At 41.3% G+C, this 21423-nt stretch overlaps 1 protein-coding gene and 1 long non-coding RNA gene across 3 annotated transcripts; one reads left to right on the top strand and one right to left on the bottom strand.

Annotated features, from left to right (window-relative positions):
• The first annotated feature begins 173 nt into the window (after nt 1-173).
• LOC148891719 (uncharacterized) lies at nt 174-2209 on the top strand. Its single transcript, XR_016116468.1, has 2 exons — nt 174-1532; nt 1603-2209. It is a non-coding gene; the product is annotated as an uncharacterized LOC148891719 (long non-coding RNA).
• Nucleotides 2210-9097: 6888 nt separating this feature from the next.
• Nucleotides 9098-18625, bottom strand: LOC148891718 (serotransferrin-like). 2 transcript variants are annotated; one of them, XM_089008614.1, is made up of 17 exons: nt 18498-18625; nt 17536-17675; nt 16705-16807; nt 16385-16576; nt 16177-16306; nt 15894-15949; nt 15433-15596; nt 15143-15299; nt 14916-15076; nt 12753-12849; nt 12151-12171; nt 11759-11923; nt 11087-11237; nt 9893-9960; nt 9641-9822; nt 9375-9541; nt 9098-9293 (listed from the first exon to the last, which is right to left on the bottom strand). In XM_089008614.1, exons 1-17 carry the CDS (start codon nt 18550-18552, stop codon nt 9281-9283), a joined length of 2022 nt encoding a protein of 673 aa, XP_088864740.1. In that variant the 5' UTR covers nt 18553-18625; the 3' UTR covers nt 9098-9280. The 2 variants fall into 2 exon arrangements, with proteins under 2 accessions (XP_088864740.1, XP_088864741.1); XM_089008615.1 differs by having other exon boundaries at nt 17536-17672; nt 18498-18597.
• Nucleotides 18626-21423: the final 2798 nt, after the last annotated feature.

The following is a 21423-nucleotide window of genomic DNA, read 5'->3' as shown; positions in this document are numbered from 1 at the left end:
AGGGAGCCGGGACCTCAGTGCTCTGCAGCCCGGGAGCGTGCGCCACCTAGCCGCCTGGATCACTTCCGGGGTTAATGCAAGGTGGAAGAAGATGCCTCCATGACGTGACGATGATCAGGGCTCTCGACAGCTACATCCCCAACCACCGGTGAGCGGAACCCATAGAAATAGATAGGTTTAGAAGTGGCGTAGAGACGAGGTTGATGGCAAACCCGGAAGTGACGGCACGAGTTGTAGCGTCCATAGTAACGTGGCTTGGTTTGGCATAGAAATAGGATAGTTTTGAGCGTATTTAGGTCTATTTAACGTATGGATGCTGTAAAAAGGAACAACAGTTGGGGCCCGCAATGTTTCGCTTACGGATGCTTCAACCACAAGCTGAAAAACAAAGGAATTTCGTTCTTCAAGTGAGTGAAAATAAAATTTCTATAAAAAAAATCGTTTTGCGATGTTTTAGCGACTAATTTTCGTCCTGTTTTCGATCTTCGACCGTGTATAAGTACGTTCTAGCTGTTCTTCATTAGTATGAAATTGAATTGGCTCTGCCTCCTCAAGCATGTAACTAATTCGACACTAAATTTGAACTGCAGGGGTGTGCGTTTCACTAAACATTGCTAACTTAGCAATATTGCTAATATATTGCTAAGTTCATTGTTAACGCTAAAAACGTGTCTCACTAAACATCATTTAGCAATATTGTTAACGCTTAGCAATATTGCTAAATAGCAATGTTTAGTGAAACGCGCCCCAGGTTAGCCGACTCTGCTCATACAACATACTAATAATTACTTCTTGATCTTTTTGATCCGTTGTAGATTTCACACATATATACACAGTGTTACCTAATCCTCTACAATTTCTGATTTAGTCCAATTCCGATCACCAATTAAGTATGATCATTCTTTATGAATGTTATTTTTTTTCACGTTTGAAGATTGGTTACAATCACACTCAAAAGATAATTATACTATGTATTTGAATTTTCAATCTGAAAGAGCTGTCATTTCTATTATTCATAACATTTTAGACTCTGAATAAATATACATCAATAGTGGTGTATTTAATTGCAATTGTATGTTTTGGATTATAAAAAAATTATAATCCAAAGCATATCTGATCTTGAAAGTTGAGGTTTTTGGACTTGTCCGACTTCACATTGCGCCGAAAGACGACGTGAGAGTGAAGTAGTTGTCTTCTAAAACATATTTAGCCACAAAGTATTAGAATTTCGTCGAATATCGGAAGAAAATCGACGAAAAACGAGCAAAAATTATTCATATGGTACGGAACTGTGTCAGAGGCTACATCTTGTGACGTCATCAGTGACGTCACGACCTGGTGACCGCGGGCGCAATGCTATTGCCTCCTTTGGGCACTTCTAAACCTATCTATTTCTATGGCGGAACCGGTACCGGAGCTTGTGGTCCATTCTGGAGAGGGCCACACAGTGATGGACCTGCGACCTCTGAGCAGACGTGGCGGAAATGTGCGTGACTCTAGCCAATACGGGATCCCCCTGCGAACATTGGTTTGTAAGTTGAAATAAACAATATCTGAAATAATTAGCAGGAAACAAAAAATAATAGCAAGTAATTGACTCAGGGCAGGCAGCTATGACTTCTGAAGATTAAGCGATTTGGACATGGTGGAGGAGGAAACGGTTGTAATCGAAACCAAGGAGATACAAGGTTTTGTCAAGCGGGCCAGTTCTGTCGTGGGCTGCTCGCTGGACTCTCTGGAGGAGGTGGGCAACAGACGGACGCTCGCTAAATTAAAAGCGATGATGGACAGCCCCTCCCACCCCCTCCTGCCCACCCTGACAGCACTGGGTAGCTCCTTTAGCCAGAGACTATTACACCCGCGCTGCAAGAAGGAGAGGTACCGCCGCTCGTTCCTACCGACTGCTGTCTGGCTTCATAATTCTCAATGATCACATGTGAAAAAAGAAAAAAACTGGACACTTGTAAATATGGGTTGTTGCAATATATCAAAATGCATTTCTTGATTCTGCACTATGTACAGTTTTTCTTATGGAACGGTTTTGCACATTTACATCTGCACAGTATACAGTTGACACTTTATTTTGTTATGCTTAGAATATCTTGTTTTCTATCCTTTCACCCCCACCCCTACCCCATCCCTTTTCAATTGCTGCTGTGGACTGCAAATTTCCCCATTGTGGGACGAATAAAGGTATTCTGATTCTGAACCTGTTGAATCAGTTGAACAAGAAGCACCACAGTGATTAAATGGTGTTAAGAAAGTTAGATTGTATCTTCATTTTATGTAATGCTGTAATACTGAGCTTATCTGGCAACCCAGTCACTATGCCACATCACGTGACTTGACAGCGATAAAAGCAAGTTTAAGTATATGTGTTTGACTTCTCGTACGACGATGAGCGCAGCGGTTGTTCTATGTGCTCCGGCAAATAAATATCCTACTTGTATGATCTAAACAAGAGGACCATCTCGACTCTTTATTCTCCCAAATGCATCGCGAAAGTGCTGAAGATCTCAACAGGTTATGGGCTCAGGAGACGTTTGGGAGATAAAGTGAAGCCAAAAGTGTATCCAGACTTGAAAGAGCGGTGAGCAAACGAGGCTATCGCTAACCGGCTAAAACAGCGGTCAAGATGGATCAAGGAAGGGCAAGCAGGCACCTTCGACTGGCATTCGACGGAGATGAAGATAAGTATGAGATATGGGAAACAAAAATGCTCCGACATTTTCATTTATTGGGACTAAAGAAGACCGTGCTAAGCGAGCGGGTGACAAGTTCCGAAATGGCTACGAATGCAGAGAAAAATGCAGATGCGTACGCCAAATTGATAAATATGCTTGATGACAAGAGCCTCTCACTAATAATGAGAGATGCACCTGATGATGAAAGAAAGTCTTTGAAGATATTGAGAGAATATTATGCCGGGAAAGGAAAACCATGGATAATAAATCTGTACACCACGCTCATGTCGCTTCAAAAGAGGAACGACAAAAGTGTTCCAGACTATATCATCAAAGCTGAAACCGCCATCACAGCACTCCGAAATAGGGGTGAAACTTTGGGAGGTGGACTACTTGTTGCCATGGTATTCCAATCCATGTAGCACATTCAAATGATGAAATGAAGTTTGCAGATTTCAAGACGAAGCTACGGAGTTTTGAAGCCACTGAGAAAATGAACACTGAGTCAGGGGACAGTGTGATGAAGACACAGGGTCGGAGTGGACGACGAACCACCAAAACCAACACCCGTGACCAGTGCACTGATGACACAAGCATAGTGTGTTTCAAGTGTGGGTTCAAAGGCCACAAAGCAAAAGAATGTCGACAGAAGACATGTTGCAGTCATTGCAAAAGCAAGAAACACAAAGACGCAACGTGCAGGCGTAAGGAAAAGGACAGACGAGATGACGCCAGTAAAGCGTCAGAAGATGGCGACACCGACAACGTGCTCAAGATGAGGGACAGCAAGACCAGATCCAGGGAGCAGTTGGGTCGCGACATCCGGGAGAAAGGATTGATGGTGGACACGGGAGCCACTTCGCATATCATCACCGATGTCACCATGTTCAACAATTTCGATAGCACGTTCAGACCGGAAAGACACCGCGTGGAGCTGGCGGACGGCACACAATGCAGCGGAGTCGCACATAAAAGGGGAGATGCTGAGATCACTTTGATAGACATCAAAGGACAAAGAAATAAAGCAACGCTGAAAGACGCTTTATAAATTCCTTCATAGCCCCAAGACATTTTGTCTGTAAAGAAAGCAACCACCAACGGGGCAACAGTGATATTTAAAGAAGGTAAAAATTCACTGATTACGAAAGGTGGGACAAAATATGGTATACGTGTGTATGGAAAGTTGTACTATTTACATATTGAGAGACACAGATAAATGAAACAGATGAAAACACATATTATGGCATGAGATTAAGGCCTAAGACTAGTGAGGTCTTTCAGAAGCCTAATAAGAGAGCCCAAGAGTCATGTGATTATGGATAGACTATGGAGAGACATTTTCACCAACAGCAAATCTAACAAGTCTAAGAGTGGTGCTTCAAAAAGCAGCTCAGGAAAATTTACTCCTTCACCAGATGGACGTCAGAACAGCGTATTTACACGCACCTTTGGAATATGACATTTACATGAAACCACCGGAAGGTTATGAAGAAAAGGATGATGGTCTAGGTTACAAACTAGAAAAATCACTTTACGGTCTCAAACGATCTGGCAGAAATTGGAACAGATTCTTGCATGATTATTTAACCGATAATGGGTACAAGGAAAACCCGGCCGACCATTGTATTTATGTTCAAGAGTCAAAAAGTGACAAGGTGATTATAATCATATGGGTCGATGACATGATTATTGCGGCTAGCAATGAAATGGTTTTGAAAAAGGTTAAAGAGATGCTTTCTGCAAGGTTCAAAATGAAAGATCTTGGCACACTTAAACATTTTCTGGGTATCGATTTTAGTCAATCATATGGATGTGTAAAAATGTCACAGGAAAAATATGTTAACAAGATACTACAGCGTTTCAACATGTATTATTGTAAGGTTTGAAAAACACCTTGTGAGCAAAAGTTGGAATATTCCAAAAATGCAATGAAGATGAGTGATGTCAGAACTTATAGGGAAGCAGTGGGTAGTCTGATCTATCTGACTACATGCACCAGACCAGATTTGAGTTTTGTGGTAAGCAGGTTGTCGCAATACTTTGCTGAGCCAACAGAGGAGCAATGGAACACTGTGAAACGTGTTAAGCTACCTCAAAGGCACTGCTGAAAAAGGTCTGAGTTTCAAAAGAGATGACAGTGAGAAGCTAGGTATTCAAGCCTACAGCGAGGCGGACTGGGCATCCGACTCCAGTGACAGACGCAGTACTACAGGATACTGTGTTAGTCTTAGTAAAAGCAGCTCTTTAGTTTCTTGGAAAACAAAGAAACAGCCAACAGTTGTGCTTTCCACCTGTGAAGCAGAATATATGGCTCTAGCTTCAACAATACAAGAGTGCTTATATCTAGAGCAGTTACTTGAGGCTATTGATGACTACCAATACACGAAAATAACTGTATTTGAGGACAACCAGGGAACGATTGCTAAGAATCCTGTTCATAGACAGAGGTGTAAGCATGTGGACATAAAATATCACTTCATCAGGTCAATTGTGAATGAGGGTAAAATGAACTTGGTGTAGTGTCCAACTGAAGCAATGGTAGCCGACATCTTGACTAAACCAGTCTCAAAGTCAAAGTTGATTGAGTTCGCACCAATTATTTTTGGAAGTTGAAATGTGTAAGACAGAGTCTACATTTTTCTATTTACTTTTGTGTACATTACAGCAAACTGAGTATAAGTGGATGTGTTAAGAAAGTCAGATTGTATCCTCATTTTATGTAATGCTGTAATACTGAGCTGATCTGGCAACCCAGCCACTACGCGACATCACATGACTTGACAGCGATAAAAGCCAGTTTATGCATATGTGTTTGACTTCTCGTACGACGATGAGCGCAGCGGTTGTTCTATGTGCTCCGGAAAATAAATATCCTACTTGTATGATCTAAACAAGAGGACCATCTCGACTCTTTATTCTCCCAAATGCCTCGCGAAAGCGCTGAAGATCTCAACAAATGGTAAGCATGAAAATGCGAGTTTGCACATCCGACCCACGTCAACATTACTAGCTAACACAGCGAGCTGGCAGCCACCGAATGACAACAATCAATTTTGTCGTCTCTTGATCAATCATATTTGCAAGCTTCAATGATGCTAACGCCGGATGTTTGATGGAACTTCAATATTATTACATTTACATTATGAGGTGTTTTTATCATTCCTAATTCGTCCATTTTTGAGTAATCTATGGTGTTTTGTTGTCTATTATTTTACAGTAGTTCGATTAGATTAACCTTTACTCGTCTCACAGTGGATAAATTCCCAATCACAACAGTAAGGTTATGATAGGAAGAGAAATGGAAAAAGAAGCAGTAGGAGAACAAAATATAGGAGACGTCTGTGTAAGCTCTCAGTCGTACAGGAGTGGTCCATCGATGAAAAGGTTTCGTCAGCCGTCATCTGTACTTCTTTGAAGGTGTCGGACGTTTCGCTTCTTATTCAAAAAATTTGATCAGCAAACTAAATTCTTACTGGTAGTTTAGGCCCTACATATATATCCCTACTGTCCAGACATGTCGGACTCTGCTATGATAGGTCCCTGCTCTCAGGTTGGGGGGAAGATGACTTTACAAACAAATTCATGGTTGTGCTATGGTCTCACCAGTTTCACCCGTAGTGGCTAATCTGTACATGGAAGAGATGGAGAAACAGACCCTCACATCCTTCCCGGGGCCTGTGGTGTTTTTTTTTTTCGGTCCCATCATAGTAAAATTAGCAGTAAAAAGCTCCAAGTAGGCGATCGACGTGTGCATTCAATGAGAGGGGGTGTGCAAAGTAGCGCCGGCTGGAGCGCTGTTCGGTTGTGTGGTTCCGCCGAAGATCACACTGCCAGCCGTGGTGGGTGTGTATTATGAAAATAGTGCTTATTATAAGGTTTAATTTTCATAAATTAGAGGTTCTTAAGACGAAAAGTTTGCAAGATAAGGTGTTTGTAAGTTGAGGTCTCATTGTACCAACAAGCGTCAAAGGTAGAGAAAAGGAGTCAAAACATATCAGGAGAGCACTCACAAACTGTGGGTACCCTCAGTGGTCATTTAACAAATGTCAGAAAGAAAGAATAGGGAATAAAACCAAAAATTCTGAAGATGCAAAAAAGAGAGGCGTAGCAGTACCTTACATTGCAGGAGTTTCTGAAAAACTACATAGTCCTTTGGCAACACAAAATTCCCACTTATTTCAAACCGATAAACACTTTAAGGCAAAAATTAGTGCATCCAAAAGATAGGCTGCCAAATGAAAAACAAAGTAATGTAGTTTATTAAATACATTGTAAGAATGAAAATTGTATAGAGCAGTACATTGGGGAGACTAAACAAATTAAAAAAAATACTTTATCAACATTGCAGGGATAATTCTAGTGGGCCTCAATCGGCAGTACATATGCACCTAAAAGCTAGCAACCACTTATTTGACGACAATGAGGTTAAAACATTAGCGAAAGAACATAGATTGTTTGAAAGGGGAGTAAAAGAAGTGATGTTCCTAAAACAGCTAAATCCTTCACTAAACCGATATGGAGGGGTGAGGTTCAATTTGGATCGTTCGTACAACAGCCTACTTAGGCAACATAGGATGAGTAATACTGCTGAGGTGATACCGGAGGAAGTGGGGCAATCAGGCCAGTCGTTAGTCAGAACAATAGGAACAATCAGTGGAGCCGCAGGGAGTAGTCATCTGCTCCCCCCAACCTGAGAGCAGTGGCCTATCATAGCAGAGTCCGGCACCGCCATGTCTTGACAGTAGGGATATATAAATAGGGCCTAAACTACCAGTAAGAATTTATTTTGCTGACGAAGTTTCTTGGATAAGAAGCGAAACGTCCGACACCTTCAAAGTAGTACAGATGACGGCTGAAGAAAGCTTTTCATCGATTAAAATATAGGAGATGCTGGAAAGGCAGCCACTTTCGCGGCACCATCTTGAAGTCAAAATAAATATTACACAACACAAAAAACACAGACCGTTACTCAATCTTAAGCACTTTTCTGCAACCTCTTTGTTGTATGAAGCAGTTATATATGAAAGAGGAGAGGATCAGAGTTTTTGTTATTTGTACTACTCAATACAACTGTCGTAAAGGAATATAAAAAGTGTCACGGTTTTCAAGGTGGTGATGGCGGTTGTGGATCCCAAAAAGCAGGCAGGAGGGAGCCACAACCACCATCACGACCTTGCAAACCGTGACAGAATGACCCGACCAACCATTGCATCCCGGAGCTGCTATGGACTGGTCTTGTTTCCCCGGTGCCGGGCAGTTCGCGTCCACGTTAGCTCACGCCGCGTCGAGTTTGAATTGAGTCACTCGACGAGCCGTAACGTCCATTTATATATCCCTATAGGGATATATAAATGGGGCCGATACGACCAGTCAGACTTTAGTTCGCTGACGAAGCCTCTTGGATAGGAGGCGAAACGTCCGAAACCTTCACTTTTGTACAGATGATGGCTGAAGAAACCTTTTTGGGAGACTGTTGGGACTTCTGGAAGCAGTCCCTTGAAGGGGTGGGGTACTGTCATGATCTGGTTGGCGACCAACGGGTGGCGCTGTCAGCCCCGCCTGCAGCTGCACAGGTGCTGGTCGTGCCGATCAGTGGCAGACTGCCACGTTCGGATTGGCGGCCAACGGGTAGCGCTGTCAGCCCTACTGCTGCCTCGCAGGTGCTGGTCGTTCCCAATCAGTGACACTCAAAAGGACTCCCGGCACGACCATTCGCGGTCGGGTCATTGTTATATGCTGTTGTATGCTATTGTATCCATTGTATGCTGTGCATATGTTTGTTTAATTGACTGACTTTTACTCTTGGTTTTCTTTTGATACTTTGTATTTTTCTGTTCAAATGTTTTTAACGTTTTAGATTTGGTTCCTGCTGACATTATTGTAATACAACCTGCTGCTCCCTCCTGCCTGCTTTTTGGGATCCACAACTACCATCACCACCTTGCAAATCGTGACAAAAAGTTCATAAAAATAAAGTAAAATGTTCATTTACTCGATATTTTTTTTCTTCGAAACACAGCTGCTTTAAAATTACGTGTCTCAACTGGTCCGTGACACAAAAAGCGTTCGGGGACCACTGCTCTACAGTCTATTTGCATATATAATGAATGAAAAAAACAAACTAAATTAAAGGTTAAGTTTAAATTTCCTCCCACATTCCGAAAACATGCAAACAGGCTGATTGAACACCCTAAAATAAAGTCTAAATTATCCCGAGATGTGAGTGTGAGAGCAAATGGTTGTTTGTCTCTGTGTGCCCTGCGATTGGCTGGCTACCAATTCAGGGTGTCCCCCGCCGAGTGCCCGAAGACAGCTGGAGGTAGGCTCCAAGACAAGCAGTCCAGAAGATGAATGAATGAATAACCAGTAAATTAACACCAAAATACTTTCTAGTAATGCTTCAGAGTCTTAGGGTGATTGGAAAAGCTTTTATTTTGAAAAGTAAGGTACATGTGAGAAAACATCTGAGTTACTGAAACATGTTTCGAAATATATAATGATTTGCACAAGAATGTGTTATTTCCAAGTGGTTATTGAGATGAGAAACGTGGCATCAATTTGCTCATCTAGTTTGTCTTCTGACAAGTGTGGGAAGTTCACAGTTTCTTACTGTGGAAGAAAAAAAAGTAAAAACAAACATAAGATTAGATTTGATACATATTTTAAATGGTCAAGAACAAAAACACAAACCTGGAGTTGAGTCTGCATTGCCTCAGTGAGGTCATAGCCTCCATATAATCAGATGTACTTGGGACCTCCTGGAGACACTCAGTGGCATCTTTGAAAATTAAGTTCTTCTCAGGTGCGGACTCAAACATCTTGAAATCAAACATGACGGCATCTTTGCCGAACCGAGTCTACAGGTGAAAGGAAAAAAAAATTAGCTCTGCTGTCAAATTTTTCTCACCTTCCATAAGACTTACAAGAACAATTACAAGTCAATCGGCACTTCATACCTGCTGTTCCTGAAGAAAGGCGACAACGTCATTGCGAGCCTCGGGGCGTGTCACCACAGCCTGGCCCGGGGTGACTGCCAGGTGGCAAGATTTATACTCTGAGATTGGCAGTGGACCACTGTTGGGGCAAATCAGCTCGAACTCGCTGCTCAAGACATTAGTGGCCCATGCTGCACCCTTTCCTGTAATGGAGCAAAAATATGTTATTGTGTGGTCCTGTTGATTGTTGGCGAGTGTTGAGCGTCACGTTACCATCGCTGTTTTCTGCAACAATTGTGTGTTTAATGAAGGCCACATCACCAGCACCCTCAACAAGACATCTGAAAAGCGGAAAATTTAGTAAGATATATTTTTTTATCATCTCATGCAAGGGTGTTGATAGAGAATAGACAGAATAGAAGTTATCATGTTTAAAAGTTTCAACCTCTTGTATGCTTAGTTGGCCGATCCGTGTGACTACAAGGCAACACAATGAAAACAATGAAACACAGAGAATCTGGGGTCAATGCGAGGCAAACAGACACAGCCTGTTAAACCGTCAACCTTGAGTCTGAGATCTACCCAACCCGGGGCGGAAGGGAGAATTTGGTACTCTCCTGCATGAAAAGATATCATTCGCCAGGTTACAAATCTATCAGTTCATGGAAAAGTCACTCAATAAAATGTCTACATTCTGTTGGTTTATGGATGTTTGTGCATGTACTAAGGAACGACTTGGAGGAATGTCCATGGGACGTCTAGGGGCGTGATATTCAAATAAAGAAGGATATATTTTACGAATGTATGTAATGTACTTCAATTTGCATGTACTCTCAATAAATGGCAGAGGGTTGCAGAGGTCGGGCGTCAGTCAAAGAAGCGCACACAAAGTGGCTTTATGGAAACTACGCCCCCTGCCGGCAGTAAAAGACAATCTTCCCGTGTTCGAGCCTCTGTTCAAAATGTCTGAGCGAACATGTCTGATCAGTGTCAAGCAATTTTTTTTACTGCAGGCCACATGTACTGATGATTTCCTCTTGAGGGCCATTATGAATTTGGGAAAGCCATTAGATGTTTCATCCCCTCCACATATTACATATAGAGTGCACAACAAATTGATGAATGGCTTGTTTTCAAATCTCAAGTCAAGAATAATCAATGTTATTGTTGTTCACATGAAACAATTTGAAATTTGGGTTCCGACTTTAGCGAGTATCATGGAACTTGACATGCTTGATTTGATTTCCGGGGCCGAATAAAATAATGTGGCGGGCCAGATCTGGCCCCCATCACTTTCCTGGTTTTAATATGTATCCACATTTTCCAAAGCAGCGCCGTGTAATAGTGTTTAGACTCCTCTCTCAGTTGAGAGGACTACACTACACTATTGTAGAGGACAATAGTGATAGAAAGTCGAAAGTCTGATGATTTGCCCAAATATTCATGGCTGCACTGTTAAGAATTTACCTAAAGGCCCCAGCATAGCCGTAATACTTCTCATCTGCGCTGGCTTGGCATTTTGATTTGTCATCCACAGTTTTGCCACTGCCTCCGCACTCAGAGCAGAATGGCGAGTTGCGCGGAGATCCGGGAGCACAGCCGCTACTGAAGAATTTGACTGAGGAAATAAGACAATGCATTGTGATTACTTTGAGGAAGCAGCAAAATGTGGCTAATTATGACGAGATGCATATGGGGCAACCCGTTTTGTGCAGTGTATGCAACTCCCAATAGGTTTCGTACTATAAATCTCTGCAAACAATGCTAGCATCACAGGAATCGAAATATTAAGCAGTATTCTGAGGATCCTGTATTTCAAAAACGGACATGAGAAAAACAGAGGAGTTTTGCATTCCGATATTAACTGCAGTCACTTCCAACTCAATTGCGTTCGCAGTCATCTTAATGTATGGGGTGCTGTGTGTCACAAAGCCGTCAAAACCTGTTAGTGCAACTTCCAAATTGTGTGCAGTCTCATTTTACATTTGTTGAAATCAAGCCTTGGGTACCTTGGCGTGTGACTCAAACAGTGTTGAAAAAAAAGTGACATAATTCAAAGTTACTATTTGAGTTACCTGTGTACTTACTGTACACGGTTGTCTGAGTCTACAACAAATTTGAATTAGAATTGATGCTTACTGAAGTCACACTTGTCAGTCTGTTTGTGGATTTTCCTCTTGGGAATCTTCCAGTCGGCAGTTTTGCCAAAGCCTGTGTGGCAGGACCTCTTCCCCTTCAGGTTGTCCCAGGTCACCCCAGAACCTCTCCGCACCACAGCAACAGCATAATAAGAGGAAGCTGAAGCTAGACACGGGCACAAATTGTCAGTCAGATTTTTTGTTGTTTGAAACATTCAAAAAATATATACCAGTTTGTTTTTTTTAATTGAATTGTCCTGAAGTACAAATGTTTGTCCAAGTGACCTCTCAATGGCTGACAACTGGCCTCAGCTGCACCCACTTATCCAAAGTCAAGAGCCCAATTGAGATTTCACCAAGTACAAGCAAATTAGATAATGTAATGTTATTTACCCACAGGTTGGCTGCACAAAGCTGTGAAGAGAACACAAAGCGCAAAATGTTACTTTGGAAAAAATTGGCAAGAAAAAATAGATTCAAAAATATTTCCCAAGAATATTTCCCAAGAATATTAATTACAAAATGTATAATTATTAAAATAATAAAATTAATACACACACATAGATTTTCCCATATATATATATATATATATATATATATATATATATATATATATATATATATATATATATGCAGTATTCATTCATGTATTCATTCATCTACTTATATATTTATAGATGTATTTATATATGCACACACACACACACACACACACACACACACACACACACACACACACACACACACAAATCATAAAAATATATTTAAGTTATGAGCACCTTTCAAAACTCTCAAGGACACTTTATAGTCACAGGCTAAGTTTTGCTGACGGTGAGCAGCTTTGAGAGATGCATATTAGACCTTCTAGAAGCCTTTTCAATGAAAAACTTGTGAGGACCGAACTAACGGTCCTCACAAGTCAAAAATGTCCTCACTACGTATGGTATAAAATCATTGTGGACCTCACAAGTATAGCCGTACAAACACACACCTACCTTCATCGTACTGCTCCACCATGGCTGGAACCAGACCGTACTGTCCGGCAGTGTACACCTCTCCTCCATCCACCGCCATTACATCTGCATGTTTGCTCTACAGTGAAAAATGTAAAATGGTTGAGAAGAATTTGAGCTGTGTGTCAAAATTTCACCTGGCTCTTTATGATGGACATGCCATCAAGTTTTTCCCTGAGAATATCTAAACTGATCAAAGTGACTCCGTGCTCTGCTAACAGTAGATTTGATGAAGGGATACTTTTCCATTTGACTTTTATCCATGCTTCTGATTAAAGCTCATTTGATCAAAATCCCCATATAAGAGCCCGAGAATGACAATAAAATACAGTAGTGGCTTCAAACCAATATAGCCCATTTTCTTCATTTCAGACGTGGTGATTAGAATTTCACACCTTGCTACAATAGACAAGTATTCCCAATTTCATGGTTGTCCAAGTTTGTGTAATTGAATAAAACCAAAATGTTGACAGGTCTGATATATTTTTCCCCCATGTGTTGCATCATTTGACATCCATCCATCTATTTTACTAATTGCTTTTATTCTCACAAAGGTTATTGGGTTATCCCGGCTGTTTTCGGGGAGTAGACAGGGGACACCCTCAACTGGTTGCCTGCCAGCCAATCTCAGGGCACACAGAGACGAGTAACCATCCACGCTCACACTCACACCTAGGGACAATTTTAGAGACTTCAATTGGCCTGCCATGCAAGATTTTGGCATGTGGGAGGAAGTACCCGGAGAAAACTCACACAGACCTGGGAGAACTCCACACAAGAAGGAGAACATGCAAACTCCACACAAGAAGGATGCAGACGGAATCGAACCACGTCCTCCGCACTGTGAGGTGCGGAGGTCCCATAGAAATAGATAGGTTTAGAAGTGGCGTAGAGACGAGGTTGATGGCAAACCCGGAAGTGACGGCACGAGTTGTAGCATCCATAGTAACGTGGCTTGGTTTGGCATAGAAATAAGATACAGTAAAGTCTCGTTATATCGATATCGGATATATCGATAGTCCCGGTTATATCGATACTATTTCTATGCACGCACGGAGAAAATTACATGCAAACAGGGTCGGATATATCGATAGTCCCGGTTATATCGATATTTTTTCGGACTCCCTTGAATATCGATATAACGAGACTTTACTGTAGTTTTGAGCGTATTTAGGTCTATTTAACGTATGGATGCTGTAAAAAGGAACAACAGTTGGGGCCCGCAATGTTTCGCTTACGAATGCTTCAACTACAAGCTGAAAAACAAAGGATTTTCGTTCTTCAAGTGAGTGAAAATAAAATTTCTATAAAAAAAAATCGTTTTGCGATGTTTTAGCGACTAATTTTCGTCCTGTTTTCGATCTTCGACCATGTATAAGTACGTTCTAGCTGTTCTTCATTAGTATGAAATTGAATTGGCTCTGCCTCCTCAAGCATGTAACTAATTCGACACTAAATTTGAACTGCAGGGGTGTGCGTTTCACTAAACATTGCTAACTTAGCAATATTGCTAATATATTGCTAAGTTCATTATTAACGCTAAAAACGTGTCTCACTAAACATCATTTAGCAATATTGTTAACGCTTAGCAATATTGCTAAATAGCAAAGTTTAGTGAAACGCGCCCCAGGTTAGCCGACTCTGCTCATACAACATACTAATAATTACTTCTTGATCTTTTTGATCCGTTGTAGATTTCACACATATATACACAGTGTTACCTAATCCTCTACAATTTCTGATGTAGTCCAATTCCGATCACCAATTAAGTATGATCATTCTTTATGAATGTTATTTTTTTCACGTTTGAAGATACATATTTAGCCACAAAGTATTAGAATTTCGTCGAATACCGGAAGAAAATCGACGAAAAACGAGCAAAAATTATTTATATGGTACGGAACTGTGTCAGAGGCTACAACTCGTGACGTCATCGGCGAAGTCACGACCTGGTGACCGCGGGGCGCAATGCTATTGCCTCCTTTGGGCACTTCTAAACCTATCTATTTCTATGGGAGGTCCCGCTAAATCACTGGACCGCCCATCATTTGACATGCCCATCCAATTGTGTGTCCATTGTAAACATGGGTAAACGTCTTTTTAATTTCACAAGGGAAACACACCTTAAAATGTATACATGCTCACCATGATCATCTTGAAGCATTCTTCCACAGTAGGTGCAGTCTTGCACAATAATTTGGCTTTGTCATCCACCATGCTGTTGATATTCCATTCGTCACATTTATGAGTCTCTCTCAGGCTCACGGAACACCACGTGATGGTGTTTGATCCAGCTGCCGTGACCTCTGAAATGAAATTATGCAAAACTGTCTAAGTGTTCATCCGAGTTTGTTTACGACATTTGTCGTTACCTTTGTTGAGGGACTGCATAATGCCCAAGTAGCTGGCACCCAGATACAGGATGGGAGGGAAGTCGCGGTGCAATTTATAGAGCTTTTCAGTGTAGTCTCCGAATATCATATTCCCGAAGGGTATAAATGCTTCCGGAGCGAACAGGTGGTATAAACCCTGTTTAAAAATAAAACAAGATGAGAAATGCAAATCAGGCCCACGATTTGCTTACACTTCCAGAGCTCGAGGGCTGACCCTGCACGGGCCTTCTGACCAATTAAAGCCACACAAAAGCATTTTTCCTTCTTACCTGTACTGAATTGAGGCTATTCCAGATCAATTCTGCCATCCATGGGTCATTGCGTGTGACCACAGCGTGAGCGGGTAGCTTGCCCAGGTGGCACTCCTGGAAGTTGTCAATTGGTGCTCTGGTGTTGTTCAAGCACAACAGCTCATAGTCATCTTTTACGCTGCCTGTAAAGGGAGTGTAGTAGGGATGGGGTAATAGTCATTCAAAGTAAACACATATCCTTTGGGCTTCATTTCTGGTACTGATCAAAAATGCTAACATACAACCATAGAGTACTGTTCATGCGTTGTTCAAAATGTTCCCAAATGTTCACTCTTCCCCTTGCATCCCAAAAGACACCCACATTTTTTTCATCCATCCATCAATCCATCATCCATTCATCCATCTATCCATCCATCCATTTATTGCTCATGTCTCAAGTCAGGATAGAATACAAGGCAGAGAACATTGAAGGAACTGACTTGGTAGAAGAAGAGGCTTCATAAATGCTACATCACCAGCATTTTCCACCAAACACCTAATAACAGATTAAAAAGTGAATCAGTTTGATCTGATGAAAGGCAGATTGAGTGAATATAGTTTGAAATCTATAACATAGACCGTGTGACTATGAAGTGGGAATTCCCATGTCACTCCAGGGAGCCTTTTTGTCTCTGTACATGTCCTCCCACTAATAATTGGGCCTAATGTAAAAATCCACTGAACCTACCACTTCAATTTGACAAGTGGGAGAAGAATACTTACTGGAATGCACCGTCATAGCCATAGTAAGGTTCGTTGTGAGACCGTGAGCAGTCTCCCTTGCAAGCACTACACAGTGATGAACCCTGTGCTGCTCCAGGGGCGCAGCTCTTTGAGAAAAAGTTACCCACCGCTGTAAAAAAAAAAATCAATAAATGAATGAATTCAAATGTAAAAAATATCTATATCACAAGCAATTGATGTCACTCACCAGACTCAAGACTTTCATCCTCAATACCTCCCCAATTCAGCACACCTGACTTAATGAGAGTTCCGATTGGAATGTTCCAGCCAGCAGGGTTTCCCAAGCCAGTGTGACAGGACTTCTTTCCTTTCAGGTCTCTGAAGCCAAACGTTCCACCCTTCTTAACCACAGCGACGGCATAGTAGCAGCTATCGGATTCTGAACAGATTGAACAACTATTATTTCACGTCATTTGAAAAACAAAGGTGTTCTGTCACTAACTCAATTCCGTCAAGCCACCACTGATCAACTCTTCACAATGTCTTGAAATCTTAGTGCTGACTTACTGCAATTATATTCCTCAGCAATTATGGGATAGAGGTTATACTTCTCCAGCCCTGCTGTGTAGATTTCTCCTGCATCCAATGTGGTTGCATCTGCGAAACCCTCCTGTCCCAGTTAAAAAAAAAAGGAAATTAAAAAGACCCATTGGCCACTTAACAACTTCCGGATCCATGGCAGTCATCGAATCAATCCTGTTTTCTTCCCCCAATCACGGTTTGGTTCCGGGCTGCCACAAAAATGGAGAAAATCCGCCTTCAACGGATAGTTAGGACGCCGGGAAAAAAATAATTGGCACCGCCTTATCCACTCTCGAGGACTTGCACACTGCAAGAATCAAGACGAGAGTGCGGAAAATCCTACTGGACCCTCCCCACCCTGCCCACCACCTTTGAGCGCTACTCCACTCAGACAGGCACGACCAATCCATGTGCACCAAGTCCAGCAGACATTTAAACAGCTTCTTTCGCCGAGCCATTGACTCAAAACAGTCACCCAAAAATAACCGTATATACCGTATTGCAATTTTGCACAACCCTGCGGAAGAGCATCCCATGATAATCACTGTCGCTCTAGATCTCGACTCACATGAACCACTGTCTGCTTGATGCTTTGCAAATTGTCTCACAGTTGTTCCTGAGAGGTAGCACTTAAATTAAGGAATTTGATTAGATTAATTTAGCTTTTATTAGTGTCCTCCATACTTATTTGTCACGTCTTTTTTTGTGATGATACTGGTGCATACTACCAGAGACAAATTCATTGTGTGTTCTACATACTTGGCCAACAAAGATGATTCTGATTCTTCTGATCCATTTGGGAAAAGTAATACTCACGTGAACGGCAGTGATGCATCCCAGAGAGTCCGGCCTCCTGATGCAAGAAAAGAGCCACATATTCAGGCAATCCCAGTACTCCGTGTCCGACTTGACACACCACCTCACATAGCGAGAAGGGGCTGACAGCACAACAGCTACTGCAAAAATTAACAGTTGAGCGTATATTGTACGGTACAACAAAGCAGCGTCGTGCATAGTATGTCGTCGTATACTGTGGCAGTGCAAGCATACAAGTGACGACCGGTTTAGCAATATGAACCTTGAGCTGGATGAAGGATAAAATGCTCAAACATTTCATCCACTAGAAGGGGCTCATCGTGTGACTAATACAGCCCAGTACTACTAAAGTTAAAATGTCCACTCATCGCGAAAACCTATTACTGGTGAAAGTCTTTAAAGGCCATTTTCACAGCAATCTATCTTCCTTAACATCAAGATGAAGTAGCACGCCATTTAATCAGACAGCATATTAGAATGCTGAGAAATACTGCAGAGTAAATATTTTCACTTTGAAAATATTGCTTTACATAAATATTATATTATAAATATAGTTTAAAATGGTATCGGGAGAAGGATGCTGAGCCTTGAACTGCCAGGCAGGAGACCGAGAGGAAGACCGAAGAGGAAGTTTATGGCGTGAGAGAAGAGGATGCACAAAACCGGGTTAGATGGACGACATTGATTCGCTGTGGCGACTCCTGAGGGGAAAAGCCGAAAGGAAAAGAAGAAGATAAATGTAGTTTAAAATATTAAATTTAAAATATTAACCCAAGTGGCTGAGCTGCAGTGCAGGGCGAAGAAGTGACTAATAGTGAAAACCCATTACCAGTGAAAGTTTTTGAGGGCCATTTGAACATCAATCTATCTTCCTTCACATTACATATTTGCACTTATAAAATATTGATTTGTATAAATGATTTTTTAAATATTGTTGAAAATATAATATTTAAAATATTTACCCAAGTAGCTGAGCAGCAATGCAGGGCGAAGAAGTGAAGAGACGAGATGCTTCATGGTGGACAGTCTCCAGGTCTACCGAGTGAGCTGTTGTCAGAACCTCCTTTTATAGCCACATTCTAAGCATGGAGGGGGAGAGGAGGGCAGATGAATCATGTTTGCTCAATTTCACCACGGAGTGTGTGCTCGTGTATGTGTGTGAACCTTGCCTATTACACACAAGGACAAAAGATTAATGGAACTTCAAATGCACAGATTTGAGCAAAGATTCAGCCTGCCATTTCATGCAGATTCTGACTGCATGAAATCACAGGCTGAGGAAGATTGACCAGTGCAGGAAACATGAGAATTGGTTGAATATTTTCATCCGAAATAATCCGATTTAAAATTAGCATTATAGTGAATTATCAGTTGACGGAGAATTATGCATCTCATACTGAAATTCAAGTTAAGTGAACGGTAATGAATTGAATGTTTAGTTATCTTTGAACTATTAGATTTAGACTTAGTTCAGAGCCAAGTAGGACTGCTACTTTGCTTCACATTTCGATCAAGCATTTTAGCTTTGTTCAGTGGAAAGGTCAGTGCTGTTGGACAGTCTGCGGTTGGATGGATGCATGGCTTGAGGAGCCCGCGATAAGAAGAAAGCAGCGTCAGCGCAGAGCGCCAATGCGTATGTGGAACTGTCCCGGCTTGGAATTGAAGCGGATTTATGTGGGACAGGAGATGTGAGACAATGTCTTTTCGTCAATGGATGCTACAGCTTCGTGTTTGCTTTCAACATTTAGCTTGTAGTAGACGTACAAATTCCACCATGACGTCCCTGATCCACTGCTGACATGGATGCTTTGATCCTCTCCTCTTTCAACTAGAACTGCTTCATGTCATCACAAAGAGGGTACATCAAGTCTTGAAGAATGAATGACTCTGTGTCTTTGTGTTGTCATATTTATAAAAAAAAAAAAAATCCCCAAGATGGCGGCGCGTGAACACGCAGCGGCTCCCGTCTCTCGGCAAATTGGCATTTTCATGTTTATATTTGTTAAGTAATTATAAGTGCCTTGCATGCTTGGTCCGAGAGGACAGTAATTTCATCTGTGCTGTATGTCATGCATATTAGCATATTTGACAATAAAGCTGACTTTGACTTTTTTATATTTTGAGGACAATCTCTCCACAATGACACATTCAATCAATGTGAAGATCATTTTTCAAAAAGTCAAGTCCAGAAGCAATAAATGAATGTAAAAAAATGTGACTGACAAAATATTGCTGGTACTTTCAAAGTACGCTTCAGAAACAGCACCACATACCAAACCATAATTTGTCCGAACAATTGCTTCGCCCCTCACACACAACAACTTTGTTCCTTGTCATGATTGCCACTATGTGGCGAACAGAGAAGAGAGAACCAACATCTCCTCTTCAGTCTTTTCTATTTTCTTAGCCAACATGATGGGTACTTGACCCGAAGTGGTGGCAAGGAAGGAAAAAATGCGGCCAAGATGAATAATTATTTGAATATTTCAACAACCTCAAAAATAAATATTAAGACAGGATCCACATTTGATTCATCCAACCAATGCAGCCTTGTTCTAATCCGCTTATCCTCACATGGGTTGGGGGATAGCCTGTACTGGCTGCCAGCCAATCGCAGGGCACACGTAGGAAAACAACCATCCGCATTCATATTCAAAGACAATTTATAATTTTCAATTGACCTACCATGCATGTTTTTGGAATGTGGGAGGAAACCGGAGAACCCGGAGATAAGCCACGCCAGTACGAAAAGAACACTGCACTGTGAGGTGGAAGTGCTAACTAGTCACCATATATGTATCGTATATGAAAAATATTGTATAGGATTCATCATCATTTAAGGAACATGTGTCAAGGCCCGGGGGCCAAATCTGGCCCACCACATCATTTTATTTGACCCGCAAAAGCAAATCAAGCATGTCAAGTGCCATGATGCTTGCTAAAGTCTGTACCAAAATTTCAAATTGTCGTATGTAAACCACAATAACAATAATAATACTTGACTTCAGATTTGAAAACTAGTTATTCATTAATTTGTTGTGTGTTCTGTTTGCAATATGTAGAGGAGATTTAACATTCTTATGGCTTCCCCAAATTTATATCGGCCCGCAAGAGGAATCTGTAACTACAATGTGCATGGGGCAAAAAAATAGTTTGATAATAATAATAATAATAATAATAATAATAATAATAATAATAATAATAATAATAATAATACATTACATTTTAAGTTCCTTTCAAAGCTCTCAAGGACACTTTTCAGTCACAGACAAGCATAGCTACTATAATAAATAAAATACAATCACAAATAGAATACAATAAATAAAATACAATTATAAATAGACATAGTTTGACACCCCTGATATAAGTTATGTCATCACCTCATTGTTATGAGAAGTCAAATAAGGACCAAGTAGGAGAGTAAAAGTCACATTGTGTATGGAGATAGTGGAAATAGGTATATTATATTGATGTCAAACTGACCTGTGTGTGATCAACACACGAAAGGCCGTGTTACATATGACCATTTTTAGGGTCATATATTAATGAAGCAGGAAGCAAAAGTAAGAAAAAAAGATTAGTTTATCCTTAGAACGGCACATAATGGAGCTTCCTGCACCCACTGGACCAGGCAGCTCGCGCGGATGGTAGAGGCGCGAGAAGAGAAGAGAACTGCGCAGCTGTTTGGGAGAGATTTTGTAAAGAGCGACAGGATGTGACATCATTGAACGGATGTACAGTATAATAAAACGGAGGTCCGAGAAAATAAAACAATGTTTACAATTTGTTCGTATAGCGAATTACCTTAACAACCATGTTTACTGCGTCAACATCACTCAAGAAAAGAGTCAAAAGGTTCACACAGTCACTTGGATAACTGTATCCAGT

This window comes from Hippocampus bargibanti, linkage group LG11, assembly GCF_051943395.1.
Source record: "Hippocampus bargibanti isolate YZ-2025 linkage group LG11, ASM5194339v1, whole genome shotgun sequence".
Lineage (NCBI taxonomy): Eukaryota > Metazoa > Chordata > Actinopteri > Syngnathiformes > Syngnathidae > Hippocampus > Hippocampus bargibanti.
Note: the sequence above shows the minus strand (reverse complement) of the source record. Positions and strands in the feature narration are given on the sequence as shown.

Excerpts from the sequence above, each read along its gene's own strand:
- LOC148891718 (XM_089008614.1), bottom strand. The coding sequence starts at position 18,552 with ATGAAGCATCTCGTCTCTTCACTTCTTCGCCCTGCATTGCTGCTCAGC. Across the intron at positions 15,077-15,142 it reads TATGCAGTCCCTCAACAAAG|AGGTCACGGCAGCTGGATCA; the intron begins GTAACGACAAAT and ends ATTTCATTTCAG. Across the intron at positions 9,542-9,640 it reads CCTTTCTTCAGGAACAGCAG|ACTCGGTTCGGCAAAGATGC; the intron begins GTATGAAGTGCC and ends TTTCACCTGTAG.